The 20838-nt window shown below is 51.9% G+C and overlaps 2 protein-coding genes across 11 annotated transcripts in view; one reads left to right on the top strand and one right to left on the bottom strand.

Annotated features, from left to right (window-relative positions):
* Positions 1-20838, bottom strand: part of FYTTD1 (forty-two-three domain containing 1) — a 208279-nt gene that overhangs the window by 40201 nt on the left and 147240 nt on the right. The window lies entirely within an intron of this gene.
* Positions 1-20838, top strand: part of RUBCN (rubicon autophagy regulator) — a 60143-nt gene that overhangs the window by 19297 nt on the left and 20008 nt on the right. For 2 of the 10 annotated variants that reach the window (XM_065557563.1, XM_065557564.1), the window contains 11 exons: positions 2357-2440; positions 5565-5724; positions 7235-7341; positions 8403-8559; positions 10481-11044; positions 11932-11976; positions 14654-14749; positions 15263-15378; positions 16752-16953; positions 17307-17408; positions 18677-18853. In XM_065557563.1, the coding sequence (XP_065413635.1) occupies positions 2357-2440; positions 5565-5724; positions 7235-7341; positions 8403-8559; positions 10481-11044; positions 11932-11976; positions 14654-14749; positions 15263-15378; positions 16752-16953; positions 17307-17408; positions 18677-18853 (1810 nt within the window). Of the gene's footprint in view, positions 1-84; positions 759-2356; positions 2441-5564; positions 5725-7234; positions 7342-8402; positions 8560-10480; positions 11045-11931; positions 11977-14653; positions 14750-15262; positions 15379-16751; positions 16954-17306; positions 17409-18676; positions 18854-20838 lie in introns of those variants that run through there. The other 8 variants (XM_065557566.1, XM_065557568.1, XM_065557569.1 and 5 more) reach the window with 6 other exon arrangements.

Below are 20838 nucleotides of genomic sequence, written 5' to 3'. Positions count from 1 at the left end.
CTGAGAGCAAACGAAATACGCCATCCTAGCAGCAGGCTGCATTAAATTTCAAGCCTGCTTCCTTAGCAGTGCAGGAGAGGCCGTTGGTGACTTGCAGTGTTAGAAGACACAAAATCTCTGCTGCTTTGTTTGCCAGGATGTTTTTGTGTTGGCCTCTGCCCCTCCCTGAAGTTAGACTCCTTTTGCACTGCTGTCTGATCAGAAAGTTCTTCCCAGTTTGTGCTGCTGTTAAGAAAGAGAATACTGATAACAGTGACTTATGCAATGTTGAACTCGGCAAAAATGTCAAGAGAACAAGTGAGGAGAGGCAAGCGTGCAACTCAACCCGGCAAACGCCATTCAAATGTCCCTGTTCCCAGATCTGCTTTACCTTCAAAGCAGCTGGAATCTGGGAACATTTCCCGCTGCCTCTGAGCAACCAAGCCCACTAGCTCTGCTAGGTTGGGACTTTACGAGAGTGTTGTACTCACGAGCCTGTGGGGAGTGATTCTGATTCAGTCGCACAATTGTGGTCCCAGGGCTGGCGTGGGGGAGCCAAGTTCCACTTTAGTCCAGAGGAGTCAACATCCTCATTTCCCTCCTTCCTGTCACGAAAGCTCACCATTTAAATTAACCATGGTCGTGTTGCAACGGGATGGGACGCTGTCCCTTTAAGACATAGGTCTCAGCCTTAACGGTAGCCCTTCCCCTGCGTTGCGCAGTAGAGCACAGAAGCATGAAGCAGGTGGTGATGGTGGTCATTAAGTAACCAGGCAGAGGTAAGGGGGAGAAAGGTCTGATTTTACGCGTGAATCCTCTCTGCCCCATGCATTCTGACACCCTGAAGCTGAGAGGTATCTGGGGCTGGAGTGGAGAGAAGGATTTATTTGGCACATTCCCCACACTGCCTCACCTTTCTCATGCTGCAGCCTCAAACCCACGCTGCTTTCCCAATGGGCAGAACGGTGATCCGCACTAAAGCAATGGAGAGCGGTGTCACCTTGGTGCTGCATGGGGCCAACAAGGTCATTACTGTGATGAGCCCGCTTGGCTGGGCAAAACTTCCTGTCTCCCGCTTTGCCAGACTCTGCACGGCTCTGTCCTCCCAGCTTGGATTGCGCTTTGTTTCGCTTTCACTGTGCTAAGGGTCAAATATGCCCAGGCTCCCAGCTGAACCTGCAAATAGGTGGGATCTGTGCAAGGTCTTGCGTTCACCTCTTCACTGCCAGTCCTCTCCTCCAACTGCTTTCCTCCTGCAAGCTTCTGCCCCTTGAAAATCGGTGCACAGCTGGGCTGTTCCTTTTCTGTCTGGCAGGGCAGGGGGTGCGTCCGGCAGGGCGTTTGGCACCTGGGTTTTGAGCAGCAGTGCAGGCGCTAATTGCCAGCCTCCTCCTTTTGTTGGGCCCTATGGCAGTGAATTAATGAATAACCCTCTCCCCTTCACACCAGGCCGCCATGCAATTGCTATGCTTTGGCTTTTTTCCTGTCCATATTCTTCCTCTCTTTTTACGGCCTCTTGCTCTTTCGCTTTCTCTTTTCCTTTTTTTTCTTTTCTTTTCTCGTTTTGTTGCTCCCTGTGCCTGTTTGCAAAAAGGCTTCTGGCTGCTGAGTGCCAGGGGACGTCCACTGATGGTTCTTCAGGGGCCCCTTTGGGCTGTGTTGCAAGGTGAGACACAGAGAGTACCAGTGCGCTGCTCCTGCAGCCTGCGAATTGCTCCTGTGGCCGGCTGTGTGAGGAATGGTTAGTTGCAAGAGCAGGCAGAGGGAGGTGTAGTTCAGTAAGCTGCTCACCACTTCCCCCCAGAGCAGCATGTTTGCAGTGGGGCCTGAGAGCTGGCTCTAGGGTCATGCAGATCCCGGGCCCCACTGCTCATCTCCTGCCCTGTGTCTCCCAGAGCAGATTATTGCACCCCAGGGGTGGGAAATGCGAAGTTACTCCGCAGTTGTTCAGTGGAATGTGCTGGCACTGAAAGCACTGGGTGTCCTACTGGCATGGTTGACTCATTCACATCCTGCATGTGTTAGGAAAGGGTTAATGAGTTTATGCTCCCCACATACCTGTGAGGCAGGGCAGTGTATTATCCCCATGTTACAGATGGGGAACGGAGGCACAGAGAGACTTGCAAGGTCACGCAAGGAAGTCTGTGACAGAGTTGGGAATTGAATCCAGGTCTCCTAATGCCCTAACCACTGGGCCACCCTTCTTCTCTCTCCCCATATCAGCGCCTGCGAGTGACTCACTGTGCTGTCAGCTAAGCGGTGCGGCGACCTCACGAGAGGCTGCCGAAGGTTGCATTAACTGCATGGGTCGCTCAGCACCTGTCAGCGTTGTGGTGGGGTTTATCAGGCGGAGTCTAACTGTGTGTTTTCCGGGCAGGTGTACTGCAGGCAGAAGGATTACTGGCAGTTTGTGAAAGACATCCGCCGGCTGAGCCCGCATTCTGCTCATCACGTGGAGAAAGTGAGTTCTGGCGGGGTTGGGATTGGAGGACGGAGCTGGCTTGGAGATCTCAAGGCTGCTGCTTTCCCTGGCCAGCAAAGCACGACTAGGGTGCACAGATTGGTTCTCACGATTAACTGAGTGACTGAAGCGTTAGGCTTCAGCTTGCCTGCCATGGAGCAGCTGAGACACCCTGGCAGGGGAGTTCATAGAATATCAGGGTTGGAAGGGACCTCAGGAGGTCATCTAGTCCCCTGCTCAAAGCAGGATCAACCCCAACTAAATCATCCCTGCCAGGGCTTTGTCAAGCCTGACCTTAAAAACCTCCAAGGAAGGAGATTCCACCACCTCCCTAGGTAACCCATTCCAGTGCTTCACCACCCTTCTAGTGAAAAAGTTTTTCCTAATATCCAACCTAAACCTCCTCCACTGCAACTTGAGACCATTACTCCTTGTTCTGTCATCTCCTACCACTGAGAACAGCCGAGCTCCATCCTCTTTGGAACCCCCCTTCAGGTAGTTGAAAGCAGCTATCAAATCCCCCCTCATTCTTCTCTTCTGCAGACTAAACAATCCCAGTTCCCTCAGTCTCTCCTCATAAGTCATGTGCTCCAGCCCCCTAATCATTTTTCTTGCCCTCCGCTGGAATCTTTCCAATTTTTCCACTTCCTTCTTGTAGTGTGGGGCCCAAAAGTGGACACAGTACTCCAGATGAGGCCTCACCAATGTCTAATAGAGGGGAATGATCACGTCCCTCGATCTGCTGGCAGTGCCCCTACTTATACAGCCCCAAATGCCGTTCGCTTCATTGGGGTGATCCTCTTGTCTTGCTTTGACAGATTGAGGGAGGAGACATTTTGTTATAATCCCTCTATCATGTTTAATTGGTGAGTGAATTCAGTGCCCCTTAAACTAAGGGGGATGATCAGAAGTATGCAGCCTCGTATCCTGTACAAGCTGCATCCCAGAAGGCTTGGCAGTGTTCGATCCAAGACCATGGCTGACATGTGGTCTATGAGAAACAGGTTTTTGGTCTCTCATTCCTCAGTGTCGTTTGCAACTCCTTCACTAATTGCCCCCGCTTTGTCCTAAACTCTTCATACAAAACCTAAAACAGTGTCACGTGCTTTGAGGTCACAAATATGGCTGGGCTAATCTGCATAGCTCTTGATAGACAAAAGACCATGTCCTTTCTCCAAAGAGCATGCGGCCTCAACTGGGACCAAACGTGCTGAGAGATGGGGATAAGCACTGGGGGAATGGGCTACAGCAATCGGACCATACCACTGTTCAGATCAGGGACACTTCATCATTTCTGATGATGCTGTTGCTAAGTGGCAAAACTAGGCCTTGGAACAGGCCAAGAACGGGGCGTAAACTCTGGCCAGTCAAGTATAAAAGTATAATGAGGCCGGCCAAAAAAAGAATTTGAAGAGCAACTAGCCAGAGACCCAAAAACTAACAGCAAAATTTTGTAAGTACATCAGAAGCGGGAAGCCTGCTAAACAATCAGTGAGGCCACAGGAGAGTAGAGATGCTAACAGTGGACTCAAGGAAGACAAGGCCATTGCAAAGAAACTAAGTGAATTATTTGCATCAGTCTTCACTGCAGAGGATGTGAGGGAGGTTCCCACACCCGAGCCATTCTTTTTAGGTAACAGATCTGAGGAACTGTCAATAGAGGAAGTTTTGGAACAAATAGTAAGTCACCGGGACCAGATGGTATCACCCAAGAGTTCTGAAGGAACTCAAATATGAAATTGCAGAACTACTAACTGCAGTGTGTAACCCAGCATTTAAATCAGCTTTTGTACCAGATGACTGGAGGATAGCTCATGTGGCGCCAATTTTTAAAAAAGGCTCCAGAGGTGATCCTGGCTATTACAGCCTTACTTCAGCACCAGGGAAATTGGTTGAAACTAAGAACAGAATAATCAGAAATATAGATGAACATGATTTGTTGGGGGAAGGGTCAACACGGGTTTTGTAAAGTTAAATTATGTCTCACCAATCTAATAGAATTCTTTGTGGGGGTCAACAAACATATGGGCATGGATGATTCAATGGGTGAGTGTACTTAGACTTTCAGAAAGCCTTTGACAAGCTTTTTAGCAAAGTAAGCAGTCATGGGAGAAGAGAGAAGGATCTCTCATGGATCAGTAACTGGTAAAAGATCGGAAACGAAGGGTAGGAATAAATGGTCCGTTTTCAGAATGGAGAGGGGTAAATAGTGGTGTCCCCCAGGGGTCAGTACTGGGACCAGTCCTATTCAACATATTCATCAATGATCTGGAAAAAGGGGTAAACAGTGAGGTGGCAAAATTTGCAGATGATACAAAATTACTCAAGTTAATTACATTCAAAGCAGACTGCAAAGAGTGAAAGGGATCTCACAAAACAGGGTGACTGGGCAACAAAATGGCAGATGAAATTCAGTTTGAAAAATGCAAAGTAATGCACATTGGAAAACATAATCGCAACTATACATATATACAATGATGGGGTCTAAATGAGATTTTACCACTCAACAAAGGGATCTTGGAGTTCTCTGAAACATCCACTCCCAGTCGCTATTCAAGCCCAAATTAATGGAATCTAGTTTGAATGTTCAAAAACTAGTAGGAGAACACTTCAACCTCTCTGGTCACTCAGTAACAGACTTAAAGGTGGCAATTTTGCAACAGAAAAGCTTCAAAAACAGACTCCAACGAGAAACGGCTGAACTTGAATTAATATGCAAACTAGATACCATTAATTTGGGCTTGAACAGAGACTGGGAGTAGCTGGGTCATTACACAAATTGAATCTATTTCCCCACGTTAAGAATCTTGACACCTTCTTGTCAACTGTCTGAAATGGGCCATCTTGATTATCACAACAAAAGGTTTTTTTTTTCTCCTGCTGATAGCTCATCTTAATTAATTAATCTCTTTGAGCTGGTATGGCAACTTCCATCTTTTCATGTTCTCTGTATGTATCTATGTCTTCTTGCTATATTTTCCATTCTATGCATCTGATGAATTGGGCTGTAGTCCACGAAAGCTTATGCTCAAATAAATTTGTTAGTCTCTAAGGTGCCACAAGTACTCCTGTTCTTTTCACTAGTCTCTCTCTGACTTGACTTGTGTGTGGTGTCTGTTTCCAGTTCATCAGCCTGCACGAGAATGGCCAGCCAAGCGCAGATGGTGTAGGTGATCAAGCCATAGCAGAGCTGTGGCTACAGCACAGTCTGCAGTTCCACTGCCTCTCCGCACAGCTGAAGCCGCTGCTTGAGAACAGACAGTACATCAGGAAATTCTACTCAGGTAAACAGCACCGTGGAGACAATCTCCTTCCCCCCTGAGAATATCTAGGCGTGCCCTTCTCTCCAGCCATGTGAGAGCTTTGGTAGCACATAGAATGCTGGGATGGGGGAGGGTAGGAAATTCTGTAGCCCAGAGAATGCCAGGGTGTGGGGGATTCCATAACGTGTAATGTGGGCGGGGTGGGGAATTAGGATTCCTTATAGCACTGCTAGGGATCAGTCCAATGGTCCTTGCAGTCTAGGAGCCTGTTTCTGGCAATGTCCAATGCCAGGTACGGCCTCTAAGCAGGTGGGGCAGCAGAGATACAAGGTCTGGTTTTGTTCCTGAGACACCCTGTGTCTGTCTAGGTTGAAATTAGAGCTGGCTGGGAAGTATTTGATGGAAAGCTTTTGTGTTGGAAAATACCGATGCATCAGAACCAAAACTCTTCACGGGAAAGGGTCAGTTTCGGTGAATTGCCCATTTTGAGCATTGTTTGCAAGAGAGTGTCAGAATTGTCAGGTAGCCGTGTTAGTCTGTATCACCAAAAACAGCCAGGAGTCCTTGTGGCACCTTGGAGACTAACACATTTATTTGGGCATAAGCTTTCGTGGGCTAGAACCCATTTTGACATTTTTTGGCTCAAAATGACTTGTTTCGAATTTTGTTATGGGGAGGGTGGTGTCTGTGAGAGAGAGAAGTAAAATAAAGGTAGAAAATGGAACATTTTGACCTGATCCCATTTTTTTTTCAGATTTTTGGTTTGCAAAAATTGGAGACTTTGACTTTTCCTCCCAATTCGAGAGGGGAAAATGGTTTTAAATGATAAATTCTGGCAGGACAGGAAAACTGTTTCCCACCAGCTCTAATTCAAACAAAGGAACCAAAAGGCTTTGGGATAACAGCAGCATCAAACAGGATTATCCCAGCTCAGGATTGGCCACTGGGTCTGGAGCGCTGCCTTGTCCAGGGACTCTGACCCTGAGCCCTGGGTACCAGCTTAAAGCCTGTTCCAATGCCCACTGAAGTCACTGGCACCTTTCCAATGGATATCAGTGGGCTTTGTGTCTGCCCCTGGCCCTTTTTCCATGGACTTCAGCTGGCTTTGTATCCAGATTACCCAATTTCCCAGGTACTCTCTGAGAACCTGACTGGCCCGGCAATACCCAGCCCTGGTTACTTCTTGTACAGCCATGTGAGAAAACCCCTTGCCTGTTGCCTAGGCCAGCTGTTGCCATGGGGCGGTGGTGTCTTTCTTCCTGATCCTATATGATCTTGCCCAGATGATTGTCATCTTTTCCTAGCTAGCATGGCAGCAGAAAGGCTGTTCTGCAATTGTTCTGTCTGGTGCAAAGGAGCTGGCCAAGGCTCTGGCTCAGGGAGGGACCAGGAGGTTGTCTCCAGTGTCACGTAGTAAATAATTGCACAGTCCCCTTTGCATCACACCACAAATCCCTGTCTGCCGACGGCAGCAGTGGGGTACCATGGATTTCACCAGCATGACCAACCTTCAGCTGCTGCTTGCTTCCAGACGCTGCCTTCCTCCTCAGTGATGCCCACGTGACAGCCATGTTACAGTGCCTGGAGGCTGTGGAGCAGAACAACCCCAGACTTCTGGCTCAGATTGACACGTCCATGGTGAGAAGGGCCCCTGCTTTGTCTCCATCTCTCCCTGCTGAGCAGTGATTCCCTCGCACAGTGTCTCATGCAGAGAGCACACAGCCTCTTGGAGAAGGTTTTTACTCCTTGGCTGGGTTCCTCGCAGAAGGGGCTAGAAGAGAGATGGGAAACAGCTGATTAGGAGCTGGCTTGTCTGAGTGATGCCTGTGCAGTGGGCATGGGGGTGCCTTTGTTTAATCAAGTTGGACATTCAGGGCTCGCGCTGGGTCACATCCTGTTTTGATTGGCTTCCAAGATCCACATTTTAGTGGCGGGTGGTAGGAACCAGTCATTCCTCTGAAAATATCCTCGAAGTTCTAGATGTGTGGGTTTCCTAGGAATTACAGGTGGGATGTGATGTGTGTTACCCATTCAAATCTTGGCATAGTAACAGGAACCAGGACTGCCGCTGGGAGGACACAGATGTACTGGTGTATACAGCCTGTTGGGGAGAGGGTGGGCTCAGGGCCCAGGAGAGCTGGGTTTTATTTGAGCTTCTGCTGCCACTGACTTCCTTTATGGCCTTGTGCTGGTCACTTCACCCCTTTGCTAGTTTCCCTGTCTGTACAGCAGGATGAACAGTGCCTCCCCCTTCCACCCCACCTTGTTCTCTGCAAAGAGCTTTGAGGTCTCCAGATGAGAAGCCCTGGTGACTGTTTATTAAATTGTGGCTGTGTCCTCTCCACTGGATGGCGCAGCAGGATTGATGGCTGTGTGCGCGTCAGGTCCCTCCGCTGGCCCTGGATTATCACACTGAGAGCCTGGTAGTTTCCACATGGGAACCTGCTGCTTAACTGAGAACAATGGGCTGGTTCCCTTTTTTACTATGGCTTTTTCACCCTCTAGTAGAGAGCTGGCAGCATCCCACCTGACACCAGAGCTGCAGCTGTCCTCCCCGGTTAGTAACAGGCACTCACGCTGGGCACTGCTCGTTGATTCCTCTTTGACTCCACAGTTGCTGCTTTCAGGGCTCTGTGTCCGCTTCCCTTTGTTGCTTAACACTGGAGCGCTGGTTTATTAACAGTGCTGCATCTGTTCAGTTTCTCAGGAGGAGTGAGGCCCCATTTCCTGTGACGAAGAGTCAAAGCCTGACGGCCCTCCCTGGTTCTGTATGTATCCCTCCTATGGACTATACACAGCACAGGTACTTCGGATCCTTCTCCAGTCTGCACCAACCAGCCTCCACCAGCATGTCAGGTAACAGGAGTGGGGGTTGTGTGTTCTGGCTTGCAATTGGGATGCTCAGAATGTGACCCACTCTCTTTCATACAGGGTCTGTTTGCAGAGTGCATAGTGCAGGATAGCTCTTTTCTCAAAAGTCAGGCCCTGCAGTCCTGCAATAACATGGGCGTGTCGCTCAGGCTTCCTGAGCAACCCTACTGCAAGCTCCTGTAGCCTTTGTTGGTTATGGGATTGACTAATATTGATAACCCCTTTTAAACTCTAGTGTTAGACAAAAGTCGGAGGTCCAGGGCTCCTCCAGTATTTAAAACATTAGGGCTAACACCACCAGGTGGGCTAGCATCATTGTTGGAGATCTGAGGCGCATGGAGGAAACAAGCATCTCATTTAATCAGATCAGATAGAACACCCCAATTCACGTAACTGTGCATAGATTGCAATGGTCAGAGAAAACCACGGCCAGCCCCAACGTTCCCAATAACACCCGCATCTCCTGCTGGAAGCCTGAAGAATGATGGAGTGGCCGGCTCCTATGGAGGGTCAGGAAACTGACCTCCAGCCATCTGCCAGCTTGTACTGAGAAGAAGTTATGCATATGCCCACCAAAGCTCATTAATATGCATGAGAGTTAAACCCCCTTATAAAAAGAACAGGAGTACTTGTGGCACCTTAGAGACTAACAAATTTGTTAGTACTTGTGGCACCTTAGAGACTCCTGTTCTTTTTGCGGATACAGACTAACACGGCTGCTACTCTGAAACCCCCTTATGTCCATCTTTGGGACTGTCACCCTGATAATACCAGGGGACTGGTCACGTGATAGGCTACTTCAGTGGCTCTCAAACTTTTTACTGGTGACCTCTTTCACATAGCAAGTCTCTGAGTGCGACCCCCCCCCACTTATAAATTAAAAACACTTTTTTATACATTTAACGCCATTGTAAATGCTGGAGGCAAAGCGGGGTTTGGGGTGGAGGTTGACAGCTCACGACCCCCCATGTAAGAACTTCGTGACCCCCGAGGGGTCCCGACCCCCAGTTTGAAAACCCCTGGGCTACTTGGATAGTTCCTCTTTCAACTTATTAACATTTATGTCCCATTATCACTGTAGTAACATGCAGTTATCTTAAGGAGATCTCGAACAATTCACCTAGCTACCAACGGTCATGTTGTGGTGTCTACTGATCTCTTCTAGATACAGTTATCCAAACTCAGCAGTTATTATTCAAAACCTCAGCATACAAACATAGACACAAACTCAGCAGATTTATTATTAACTTACTTATGCTAATGTATCTTTATAACATGGCTAACTTATCCTAAAGCCTAATTTGGCTAAGCTAAATATCTGACAGGCCTAAGTCCATAGGTTTCTTACATTTCAGTTTTAAATCTTAAGCTGTGTTTTTTTGTTTTGTTTTGTTTTTGGTTTTTTTTTTTTTTTAAACCTGTTACCTATTAGGTATTAGTAACTTATATTTTAGTATTTTAATAGATTAATTTATTAATTACAAGTTATGCTACTGTGGCCACGCAGGGCCCTGCCCGCCCGAGCAATTGCCCATAACACGCCAGGATTTCCCAAACTACTGCACAATAAAAGTAGGTTTTGTGCCTGGCCCTCCTGCACCACCCGACAACAGCCAACCAGTGTTCCTGTATGTCCCAGCCTTCCTGAGCAACCCTGCAATAACACCGCAGTGCGGTGGATGGAAATTAAGCTTCAGTGAGGACATGGGCCTTGGTTTTCAGCTTCCAACACATGTCTGGGAGACCAAGGGGAGTGATGGGGAGGAAGGGATTTTTAATAAAAACAGCGATGTCTTGACTGTGTCCTCATGCGCTGGGTTTGTTGGTGTGTTGAACCATGTGCTTGTTGCCCTCGTCTGCGCTGTTGTGCACTCGTGTGTGACCTCTCCCTCCTGCCTCTGTCCAGACAGGAGACCAGCAAGCCCCTCCGTGTGCAGCAGCACGAGCCAGCCTCTGGAAAATGCCCTGAACAACGTACCCCTCTTGCTGCCTGAGGACAGATCCCCTCTGGGCCAACCTGGCCTCTCGCGGCTCAGTTTTACCTCCCCCAGAGACTCCTTCTCTTCAGTCAGCGAGATGAGCACCAGCACCGTGACCAGCCAGAGCGAGGACCCCTGGGCCAGTAGCCAGGATGACACCCAGAGCGACGCCAATGACGGGCCGGAGTATCTGGCCATTGGGAACCTGGGGCGGCGCAGCCGGGCCTGTAGCAGCCAGAGCAGTGCCAGCAGTAGCACCACCAACAGCAACAAGAGCAGCGGTTCCAACCTGTTCTCATCCAGCAGCTCCCAGAAGCCGGAGTCCATCTCCTCCTTGGAGGACCAGGGTGCGAGCGGCGGCAGCAGGGGGATGAGTCTCTTGCGCAGGTCCAGCTTTTCGGAGGGGCAGGCATCAACCCCCCAAGGGATCCTCAAGAGAAGCCATGCACGCTCGCACTCAGATACCAACGTGGCCTCTGGGAAAACTCCCGGTAATGGCGGGGCGGCGTTTGGGGAGGGATGCGGTGGGTGGGACGTTGATCTCGGGACGAGAGTTCAGTGGGCATCACCATCACTGTTGTACATCGTTAGGGGGTGATATGAGCACTGGGCAAGGAAAAAGGGAACGAGCTAATTAAAGGCCTTGCAATGTTCTCTTCCAGTGGGGCCTGGGGACCTGAAGTTAGCTGCTGGCCTGGCCTTGGGCAATGCCTGGAATAGGCAAGGAGTAATTGCATGTGCAGCGAGCTGGGGAAGTCCGGCCTTTGCCTTTTTGCTTATCCATTGCACAGAGAACTGTCTGCATTCCCAGAGATGGAGAGGGAAGCCTCGTACCTCCCCCAGCAGAGCTCTGGGACCCAGCCCTGAGCACCCAGCAGCCCCTGCCTTGGTGTCTAGCCTCACTTCCCTTGGTCAGCTGGCGGAAGGTGTTGGCTTACCCCTCTCTCCCTGCCTCGCTAAGGGCTTAGGAACTGGCAGCGCTGCTATGGTGCTAGCCTCACCGCCCCCAGAGGGACTCCCTGAACCGTCTCTCCAGGGTCTCATCTGAACTGCAGATATGGCCCTGGCTGGGGCCGGGTCCCAGAATGGAGGGACAGTCCTGTGTTGTAACTGTAGAACCCTCGTCCGGTTCGATTGGCAGAATAGACTGGGTGTGTGCGTTCCCTTAACAGCTCCCCATTGTGGGGGTGAGTACTGGGCCTTTTGGGGCCTCTTCGGGTGGGTACTGGGGAGCCAGGCTGGTTCCCAAGGGGATGCCCCTTCAGGGCTCAGGTACTGCCTTCAGGTAGGAAATGGGACTCCTGTCTCGGTGAGTAACCAGTCTCTCTCTGTTTTCTCTTCCTTAATGCTCTCCTCTTCCTCCTCGCTGTCTGCCTAGGAGGCCTCAGGGATATCACCATTATAATAGAAGATCCAGTGGCAGGTTTGGGAGCCAGTAGACACCCCCTCATCAGTGATCATTGCATTGAGTTCAGGATTTCCATTATCACATTGGTGTCAACTTAGAAAGGCCGCTCCTTCCCCGAGTCGCCGATGGCGCTTTGAGGGAGCCCCAGGTTTATGCATGTGACCTAAATGAGGATCCCTGCTTGGTTTGGGGCCATAACATGCTGGACCAGGAATTGCATCTGGCTTCCCTGCATGGCACTATGTGGCGTTTTCCGATAAGTCCCTGGATTGGCTCCCATCCTCTCCCCTTTGCTTTGGAAACCAGGCTAGCTTGTACCCCTTGTGCGGGGCTAAGGGATAGGGAGGGATGGCCCATACTTCTGAATAGTCAGCAATTCTCCCCCTTTGCCCGGTGGGAGGATATCGGATTAGCAGAGCTGGGAGCAGCATTTCCTGGGCACGTGGTGCTCTCAGTACCAAGCAGTCTGCCCACAGCTGTGGTGTAGTGCTCAGATCAGACTCCAGGGTTCTCGTCTGGGCTCGGATTTGCTATATGAACCAGGGAAAGTTGTTTTACGACCCGACTCGCACAGAGTTGCAGGTGCTCAGTATCTCGGCAAACCAGGCCATTCACCTGTACGCTTCGGGTCGCCTTCCCCTCTGTAACATGGGGCTAATTCCTTCTGGGACATAGGAAGGCTTGAACTGTTAATGTTTACGAAGCCCGATGAGTTCCTTGGCTGGAAAAACTGAGCATATTATCCGAGCAGTCGGCAAAGGTGTCCCAGGTGGGGCGTACTGGCAGATGCACCCAGCCGTGCCAGCTGTTCGTACAGAATCTCCGCAAGATTCTGTCCCCTCCCAACCTCGCTTGCTGCAGCACTTGCTCTGCATGGAGCTGGCAGGTTACGATGCCTGGCTTCTGTGGGCTCTCAGAAAACCTGCCACAGCGTGCTGTGTAGAGGTGCTGCTGCTTGGGGAACTGGCAGCTCCCCTAGGTTTGGAGATCAGTTCTATGCACTGGGCCAGGCAGTGGCCCTGAGGCTGTTTCTGGGCCAGTTTCTGGTGGCTCTTTGCTCTGTGGCAGATGAGTTCCTGGAAGCTTGTGCTTGAGCAGGGGTGGTCTGCTGAGTTCTGGGGATTTGTAATGAGATACGGAGTGTCTGCCCCTAGAGCACTGGTTCAAACCCCATCCAGGTCAGGTGTGGTCACCTGGAAGCTGTTTTGTGGTCTCAGCTGGTAGCTACCTCCCGGCTGGCACTGGAGACTGAACACCCTCCCACCTGGGGTTGAAGCATGCTTGCCGGGCAGCTGCTTGTGCTTTGCCTAGAGCCGGTCAGTCCCCAGGCCTGTGGGTCTGATCCTTGCACCAGCACGACACTCGTTCAGTAGGAGAGGCGTTCTCACTCTCACGTGCCCTGTGCTGCCTCCTGTGTTTCCGGACCCTGGAGCCATAAGCGTGGGACTGGGGGAGTGGTACAGCGGGACAGTGCGAGCTGCTCTGCCGGTTGAGTTGACACCAGTGGTCCCTTCCCTGTTCCCAGTGCCTGGAGCTATTGCATGTTCCACATCACACGTGTCCAGTCCCATTGCTCTCCCCATTCCTTTGTGTGTGTTCAGTCGTCATTTTCATGCCAGCGGCGGCCAAGGGCTTCCCTTCTGGGATCAGTCAGTCCTCAAGTCATTTGGTCTCTGCCGCAGCCCATCCGATCCCAGAGGCTGCCTCACGGGACTGCAGCCTCCCGCAGGTGTTCACCTCTGATTAGGCTGGCTAGAGGCAGTCCCTCAAAGAGCTCTGCCCATGTGAGGACGTGAATTGCCTCACATGTGCATGCGGAAGGTGAGGCGCCGGGCGCAGCACGTATAGGTCACCTTCACAACCCTTCCGTGCTCTGCTGGCTGCAGGGACCGGAGTCCTTAGGCCCCGGCTGCTGCAAAGTCAGGGACTCCAATGTGCTTGGAAGGCTCCGTTCTCCCCAGCTATAATCAGAGGCTAGAGGGAGTTGGAAATCACCTCCTTCCGCTGATTCCCCCCACATTGTCCTAGGCATCCTCCAGGACTACTGAGTCCCTAGCCACTCGCCCTGTGGCCCAGCAGGACCATCTGGGGGTTCCTCTCTGTCAGAGGGGGCGTTGCTGAAGGCGAGGAGGTGCAGTGTGCTCCCCGACTGGGCTGAGTGCTCCAAACAGGCTCTGTTGTATTTCCCAACCCTGCCACCACAGGAGCGAGCAGGGCCTCCTTCCTAGTTCTGCCCCTGTCCCCTGCTGCATTAGCTGGAGGAACAAATGACTTCTGCACTTCCCCGGCTCTTGCACGCTGTTCCGTTGTCCCTCTCCTCCTGAGCGCAACAGGGCCACAGGAGCTGCCGATCTAATGGAGGAGCAGCTCTTGGAGATGAATCCTGGCAAGCTGTTAATTGCTGCCTGTTGTCTGCCACCTTGCCTTTTAGCTGCCTGAAGTGCCTCGCCCTGGGACTGCCCCCTCCTGGAACTGGCCTGGATACAGTATAGCTCTCTGCCCTCTTTCTCCCCAGAGACCAGCTGGCTTCTCTTCTCCCCCCTTTGATTCCTTTTCTATTTTTTTGGGGTGGGGGGATGTTCTTGTGATTTCCCGTTTGCTCCCTTCCACTGGGTCCCGAGAGGCTGGGGTTAATCACCCGGATGGGCCCTTCTGCTATTGACAAGTGTCCTTGCTCTTGTCTCTCTCAAAGAATCCCAGAGTGACGCCTCGAGGGTGCCGGGTCATGTCTCCGGCTCCACCCAGAGCAGCGAAGTGAGCACGCCCAGCTCCCTTTACATGGAGTACGGTGAGTTGAGCAGGGGGTGAGTGGAAAGGGTTAACCACTGCTACGGCTGGGTTCGGGGGCTGGGTCCTCGCACGTTTGCGGGGCAGCTTTTGACTGTGCACATGTGGGGCTTTGCTCGTGAGCATGGTGTCTCGTGGGTGTGGGTGAGGCCAGTGCTCTGAAATCTCTGCCTCTCTCTAAATCTAAGAGCAGCTGTGAGGGGCTGGGGAGCAGAGCTGAGTGGCCAAAGTTAAGCAGCTGTGATCTCTCCCCAGTAGGGATCAGATTAGACTGTCCCTCTGCAACCTGCCCACTGTGGGGATCTTGCCCCTTCCTCTGGTGGTCACTGTCAGAGGCTGGATGCTCGACTGCTTCTAGTCTGGCAGTTCCTGTGTTAAGGCCAGCATGGTGCCGCATGTCCCCGGGCCGGCTGGGGCCGGGTAATGGAATCGTGCCTGGTCTGATCTCTGACTCTTTAGCGTTGTGGGTTTGCAAAATGCCTCTGCCTCATGTGCTTGTCTTTTGCTTTCCTAGATGCTGGCCAGTACCTGAGTTCGGGGGAAGGGATGTTCCGAAGACCCTCGGAAGGACAGTCCCTGATCAGTTACCTGTCTGAGCAGGACTTCGGCAGCTGTGCAGACCTGGAGAAGGTGAGAGAGAGCCGGGGAGTGATGCAGGGGTTCCTTGGTTGCTGGGTCAGTGACTGGGTCCATCGGCAAGCAGCCCTACCGAAAAGCCAGTATTAGTGCCGTAGCGTTTCCAGCCTTAGAGCTGCGCAGAGAACTCGCCGGTTTCCTTTCACACTTCGGTTTGCTCTTTGGTGTTGATAGCTCGGGGCTGCGAGCACGGCTGCAATGCAGCGTGAGCTTATCGCCACTTGCTGGGGCTCCCCGCGCTGCGTACTGCTGTCTTCCCTGAAGTCAATCCGCTGTTTGCTCCAGCCTTAGGCAGTCGGGAAGTGGGGGGAGGGGTTTTCAGGTGTAAGGATCACAGAGCATTTCACCCCTGCTCCTCTCTATAAGCCCCATACTGTTCCCTGGCTGATGTGATCCTGTGCTGTTTAACTGTGCAGAGTCGCAACCTGCAACTCGTGTTGAGTTGGGAAAAGCCAAAGCCAGCTGCTCTCTTTGGGTGCTGGGTGCCGTGTGACCTGCGGGCGGTGGAACATTGGAGAGTGGGGCTGTCACAGTGGCAGGGCTAGCGGTACCTCTGTCCCCTTTCTCGTCTCTGAGTGCACCCAGCTCCGGTCCTGGGCCTCTAACCCTCCCCTTTCCCGGGAAGGAATCTCCCTCTGAGACTGGGATGCGCTCGCAGCGCCCTGCATACGCCAACTGTCCTGAAGGCCCGGCTGGGTTTCAGGCTCTTGCCTTTCTTTGCGTTGGGCACCTGTGACCCTGAGAGTGACCCCAGCCTCCTTCAGACCAAGTGTTTTTCCTTAGCAGTTGGATTTAAAAATACCCAATACACACCTGTCACCCCTAATGTCCTACCATCCTGTAATGGTGACCCAGGCAGGCCTAGATTCTTCAGACACCCCTCCAGCTTCGTGTGTCTCGGTCTGGATTTGCCGCTGAAAGAGTCCTTTCAAAGCCAACCAGGACTCTTTGTTCTCCACTAGGCTTCTCTCTGCGTTGGCGGGCTTGGGCCCCCAGTCAAACTCCCATGGGCTATGGGGATCGAGCCCGAGTCGTCAGAACAAATAGTTCTGGCGTCATCCCTCGAGAACTCTGAAGTGGGGTCTGATAGGTGACCATCTTGAGGTGTCTCCTTCCTGACTGGATCCAGCTGGTCTCCTAGCACAGTGGTTCTCAAACCATGGTTTTTTTCCTGTGGGTGCTCCAGCCCCGGAGCACCCACGGAGTCAGCGCCTATTAGTGAAGTCTTCCTCTACTGTGGGAAATCCCAGATAGCCACCTCTACAAGTGGCAGGTTCTCTACTGCGGGGTGTAGGGGATGTAATGCTGCATTACGGAGAACCTCAACTTCCCGGCTTTCTTTCAATGGTTTGGCTTTTGCCTCCCAGGAAAACGCTCACTTCAGCATCTCTGAGTCGCTGATCGCCGCCATCGAGCTGATGAAATGCAACGTGATGAACCGGCGGCTGGAGGAGGAGGAAGAGGAGAGTGACAAGGAGATCCAGGAGCTCAAGCAGAAGATTCGCATCCGGCGCCAGCAGATCCGCACCAAACATGTGCTCCCTGCCTACCGGGAAGTGGGCTCCGACAGTGAGTGCTGCTTTCGGGGCCAGGCTGGGGAGAGCAGGGGCTCGTTTTCTGTCAGTCCCTGAGATGCTGTGACAGGCACCAGGGCGCTGCGGGAATTCACCTTACACTAGCTCTGAATTGATGGTGACTCTCGTGTGGAGGGCCTGCTGTCACTGGGTCTGTCTGGGTATTTATCATGTACACACCATGGTGGTGTCAAGGTGCAGGACGATTCTGGGTCCGCGCTGGCACCCCAGTCACCCAGCACTACCCGCCCTGGCCAACTCCTCTGTCAGTTCTCAGTGTCGCACTTAAATTACCTCTGCTGACTTTGGGGCTACGTCTCTCAGACCTTCTGCATTTTGCCCCTCCAGGCTTCGTGGCTACAGACAGTGAGTCCCAGTTCAGCTCCCGTGACTCCATGTGGCTGTCTGACTCGGGCTCAGCAGAGGACGTGGAGGAGTACGAGATAAGAGGTAAGATGGGGCAGCTGCACCAGATGGAGATTTGGGGCCAACCTCCTCCTTGGGGCTACACTGGGGAGGAGCACGTCCCTTTGCATTTAGAGATGGCCATTCTAGAGTAACACTGAACTGTGAATTGAGCTGGGACCCCTGATTCCACCCCTGGACTGCGGTAAACGGATTCCCTTTGGATAGGTGGGCTTGTGCGCACATAAAGGCTGAATGATTTGCCTCTGAGAGCTCTATTAGGGTCTTAACAGCCCCTCCGTTTGCTGTGTTGCTGGCTTCCTACGCGAGATCCCTTTCACGTGTAAAGTCCTCCGGGCTGGGAATGGTCAGGCTGAGGTTGGGGAGCTAAAGGATTTGAATGCCAACCTGCGCAGTCCTGCTCTTCCCACTTGAACCAGCCACGGACTGGACAAATCAGTCTCGGGACTGTCTGCTCCCGTTGTTAAACCCTGTCTTTCTGTAGCAGGGGCAACGGCTGTGTACAGACCCTGACCTCCAAGGTACTTTGGCTCACACAGAGTCAGGCTGGCTCCCATGGGCTAGAGCGCTCCCCGCAGGACACAGGCGCCGACTTCCCCTCTAGCTGGGGGGCGCTCGCCCTCCTCGTCGTTCCCCCCAGTCCCCGCCCCCACTCCACCCCTTTCCCCCAAGTCCCCGCCCCTGCTCTGCCCCTGTCCCACCTCTTCCCTGCCTCCTCCCCCAAGTGCGCCCCGTCCCCGCTCCTCCCCCTCCCTCCCGGAGATTCCTACACGTCGCAAAACAGGTGTTCGCGGCAGGCAGGAGGTGCTGGGAAGGAGGGGGAGGAGTTCAGCGCGGCTGCCAGCAGGTGAGAGGCACTGGGGGGAGAGGGGAAGCTTGGCTGCTGGTGGGTGCTGCTGAGCAGCACCTGCTAATTTTTCTCTCCGGGGGTCCTCCATGGCTGGAGCACCCACAGTCGGTGCGGGTGCTGCAGGAGACCTGGCCTTGAGCCCTCTCCCTCACCTCCCTCCTGCGTTGGTCAGGATAGACACTTCTTGTTGCTCAGTAGTGCCCCCTGTGGCTGACTTGAAAGGTGCATTAACCAAGCACTCTCCAGGCTTCAGCTGGGACAATGGTGGTTGGACTGGGCGCAGTTCAAAGGCCCCTGTGATGGACACCCTCAATCTTCCTGATCCTCTCTCCACGAACGTTGATAGCGTAACCCTGGTTTGGCCCCCTGTAGCTCAGAGGTTTGACTTGATAGTGCAGTCCAAGGAGGGTGTTTGAATGCTGTCCCTGGATGTCTCCCAAAGGGCGCCAGCAGGCCCTGCTCTCTTGCCTCTGTGTTGATACCCTTTCTCTGTGGCCGGGCCGAACACTGAAGCAAAATGTTTTGTCATCACCGTATTATGCAGATGGTAACGATGGATCTAACCTGATTCAAATGTCCAAGAACGGCCTGTCAGTGTCAATGGCTTCCTTGTTTTCAGGTAGTACCCCAGAGTGCACTGCGCCGCGCGTGTGTGTGTGTGCTTGTCCGTGTGCGTCGCCTGGGCGCGTCAAGGGCCCACAGGGAGAGCAGAGGCTTAAAAGCTGCTGCTAAAACTCAGTTCACGCTGCATCAGCAGGCAGGCTTCAGACCAGACACCAAACCACCAGCTTAATCCACCAGCTACTGTCCTTTTGCTGTTTCCCCTGCCAGGGCTCTGTGCATGTAGCTGGCTCCTTGTGAGTTGCTCTCTAGAATTCCTCAGCTCGTCCTTCCTGCAGGGGCCTTTGGGAACGACCAATAATGTCGTCTGAGTGGCAAAGGGAAAGGAGCTGGCGACGCAGGCACTGGATGGCAGATAGGTGGGAAAATATAGCGAAGGGCTCAATCGCTTGGCTGCTTGCCCAGGCTCTGTGTTGCCACATTACGGTGGAACATTGTGATGTGCCTAGAACCTCAACAGAGGTGTATCTGGCCTGGCAAGTCAAACAGCAGAGCAGTGATTCCGTTTAAACGTGCTGCAGCCATTAAAGGTAAAGTATTGGCCACATAACTGCTGTAACCCAAGAGGTGAGATTAGATTACTGCAGAGAGACCAGCTGTGCTTTAAAATGTAGCTTCCCTACAGCTCCCAGCCCGCTGTGATTCCAAGACAGACAATAGCGCCGTTGATCAGAGGTGTTAAAGGCTTCTCTAGGGACACAGGTGCTAAGGGGCCAGAATCTTCGTGCGTACGCTGTGAGAGGCAGAGAAAGCTGCTTTCAAAGTGACGGCAGTGTCACGAGAGCTTTTCTCCGCCAATGCAGCACTAGTGAAAGGCTGACTCCCTCTGTAGCCTTGAACTGTGGTATGCAACCTATCGTTTAAATCCGCTTCTGTACCTGTTGATTGGAGAAGAGCTAATGTGACGCCAATTTTTTTAAAAGGCTCCAGAGGCGATCCTGGCAATTACCAATCCTGGTAAGCCTGACTTCAGTACTGGGCAAACTGGTTGAAACTATAGTAAAGAACAAAATTGTCAGACGCAGATGAACATGATTTGTTGGGGAAGAGTCAACATGGTTTTTATAAAGGGAAATCATGCCTCACCAATCTACTAGAATTCTTTGAAGGGGTCAACAAGCATGTGGATAAGGGGGATTCAGTGGATATAGTGTACTTAGATTTTCAGAAAGTCTTTGACAAGATCCCTCACCAAAGGCTCTTAAACAAAATAAGCAGTCATGGGATAAGAGGGAAGGTCCTCTCGTGGATTGGTAACTGGTTAAAAGATAGGAAACAAACGGTAGGAATAAATGGTCAGTTTTCAGAATGGAGAGAGGTAAATAGTGGTGTCCCCCAGGGGTCTGTACTGGGCCCAGTCCTGTTCAACATATTCATCAATGAGCTGGAAAAAGGGGTAAACAGTGAGGTGGCAAAATTTGCAGGTGATACAAAACTACTCAAGATAGTTAAGTTCCAGGCAGACTGCGAAGAGCTACAAAAGGATCTCTCAAAACTGGGTGACTGGGCAACAAAATGGCAGATGAAATTCAATGTTGATCAATGCAAAGTAATGCACATTGGAAAACATAATCCTAACTATACGTATAAAATGATGGGGTCTATATTAGCTATTACCACTCAAGAAAGAGACCCTGGAGTCATTGTGGAGAGTTCTCTGAAAACATCCACTCAATGTGCAGCGGCAGTCAAAAAAGCGAACAGAATGTTGGGAATCATTAAGAAGGGGATAGATAATAAGATGGATGATATGCCCACATCCTGAATACTGCATGCAGATGTGGTCACCCCATCCCAAAAAAGAGGCATTTTGGGTGGCTGTGCCCAAAGCATTTCACTTGAATTGGAAACACCTAGGTTGGAAGATATATTTGGAGTGGGGAGAGGGGGCAGAGGGGTTCCTAGTTCTGACACCTCAGCCTGCTGGGGAGGTGGGGTTCAGATTTGAATCCTCCCGCGAGATGCCTGCTGAACACTGCTCAC

The sequence above is a fragment of the Chrysemys picta genome, chromosome 9, assembly GCF_011386835.1.
Source record: "Chrysemys picta bellii isolate R12L10 chromosome 9, ASM1138683v2, whole genome shotgun sequence".
Taxonomy (NCBI): Eukaryota; Metazoa; Chordata; order Testudines; family Emydidae; genus Chrysemys; species Chrysemys picta.
This window is presented reverse-complemented; position numbering and strand designations above follow the sequence as displayed.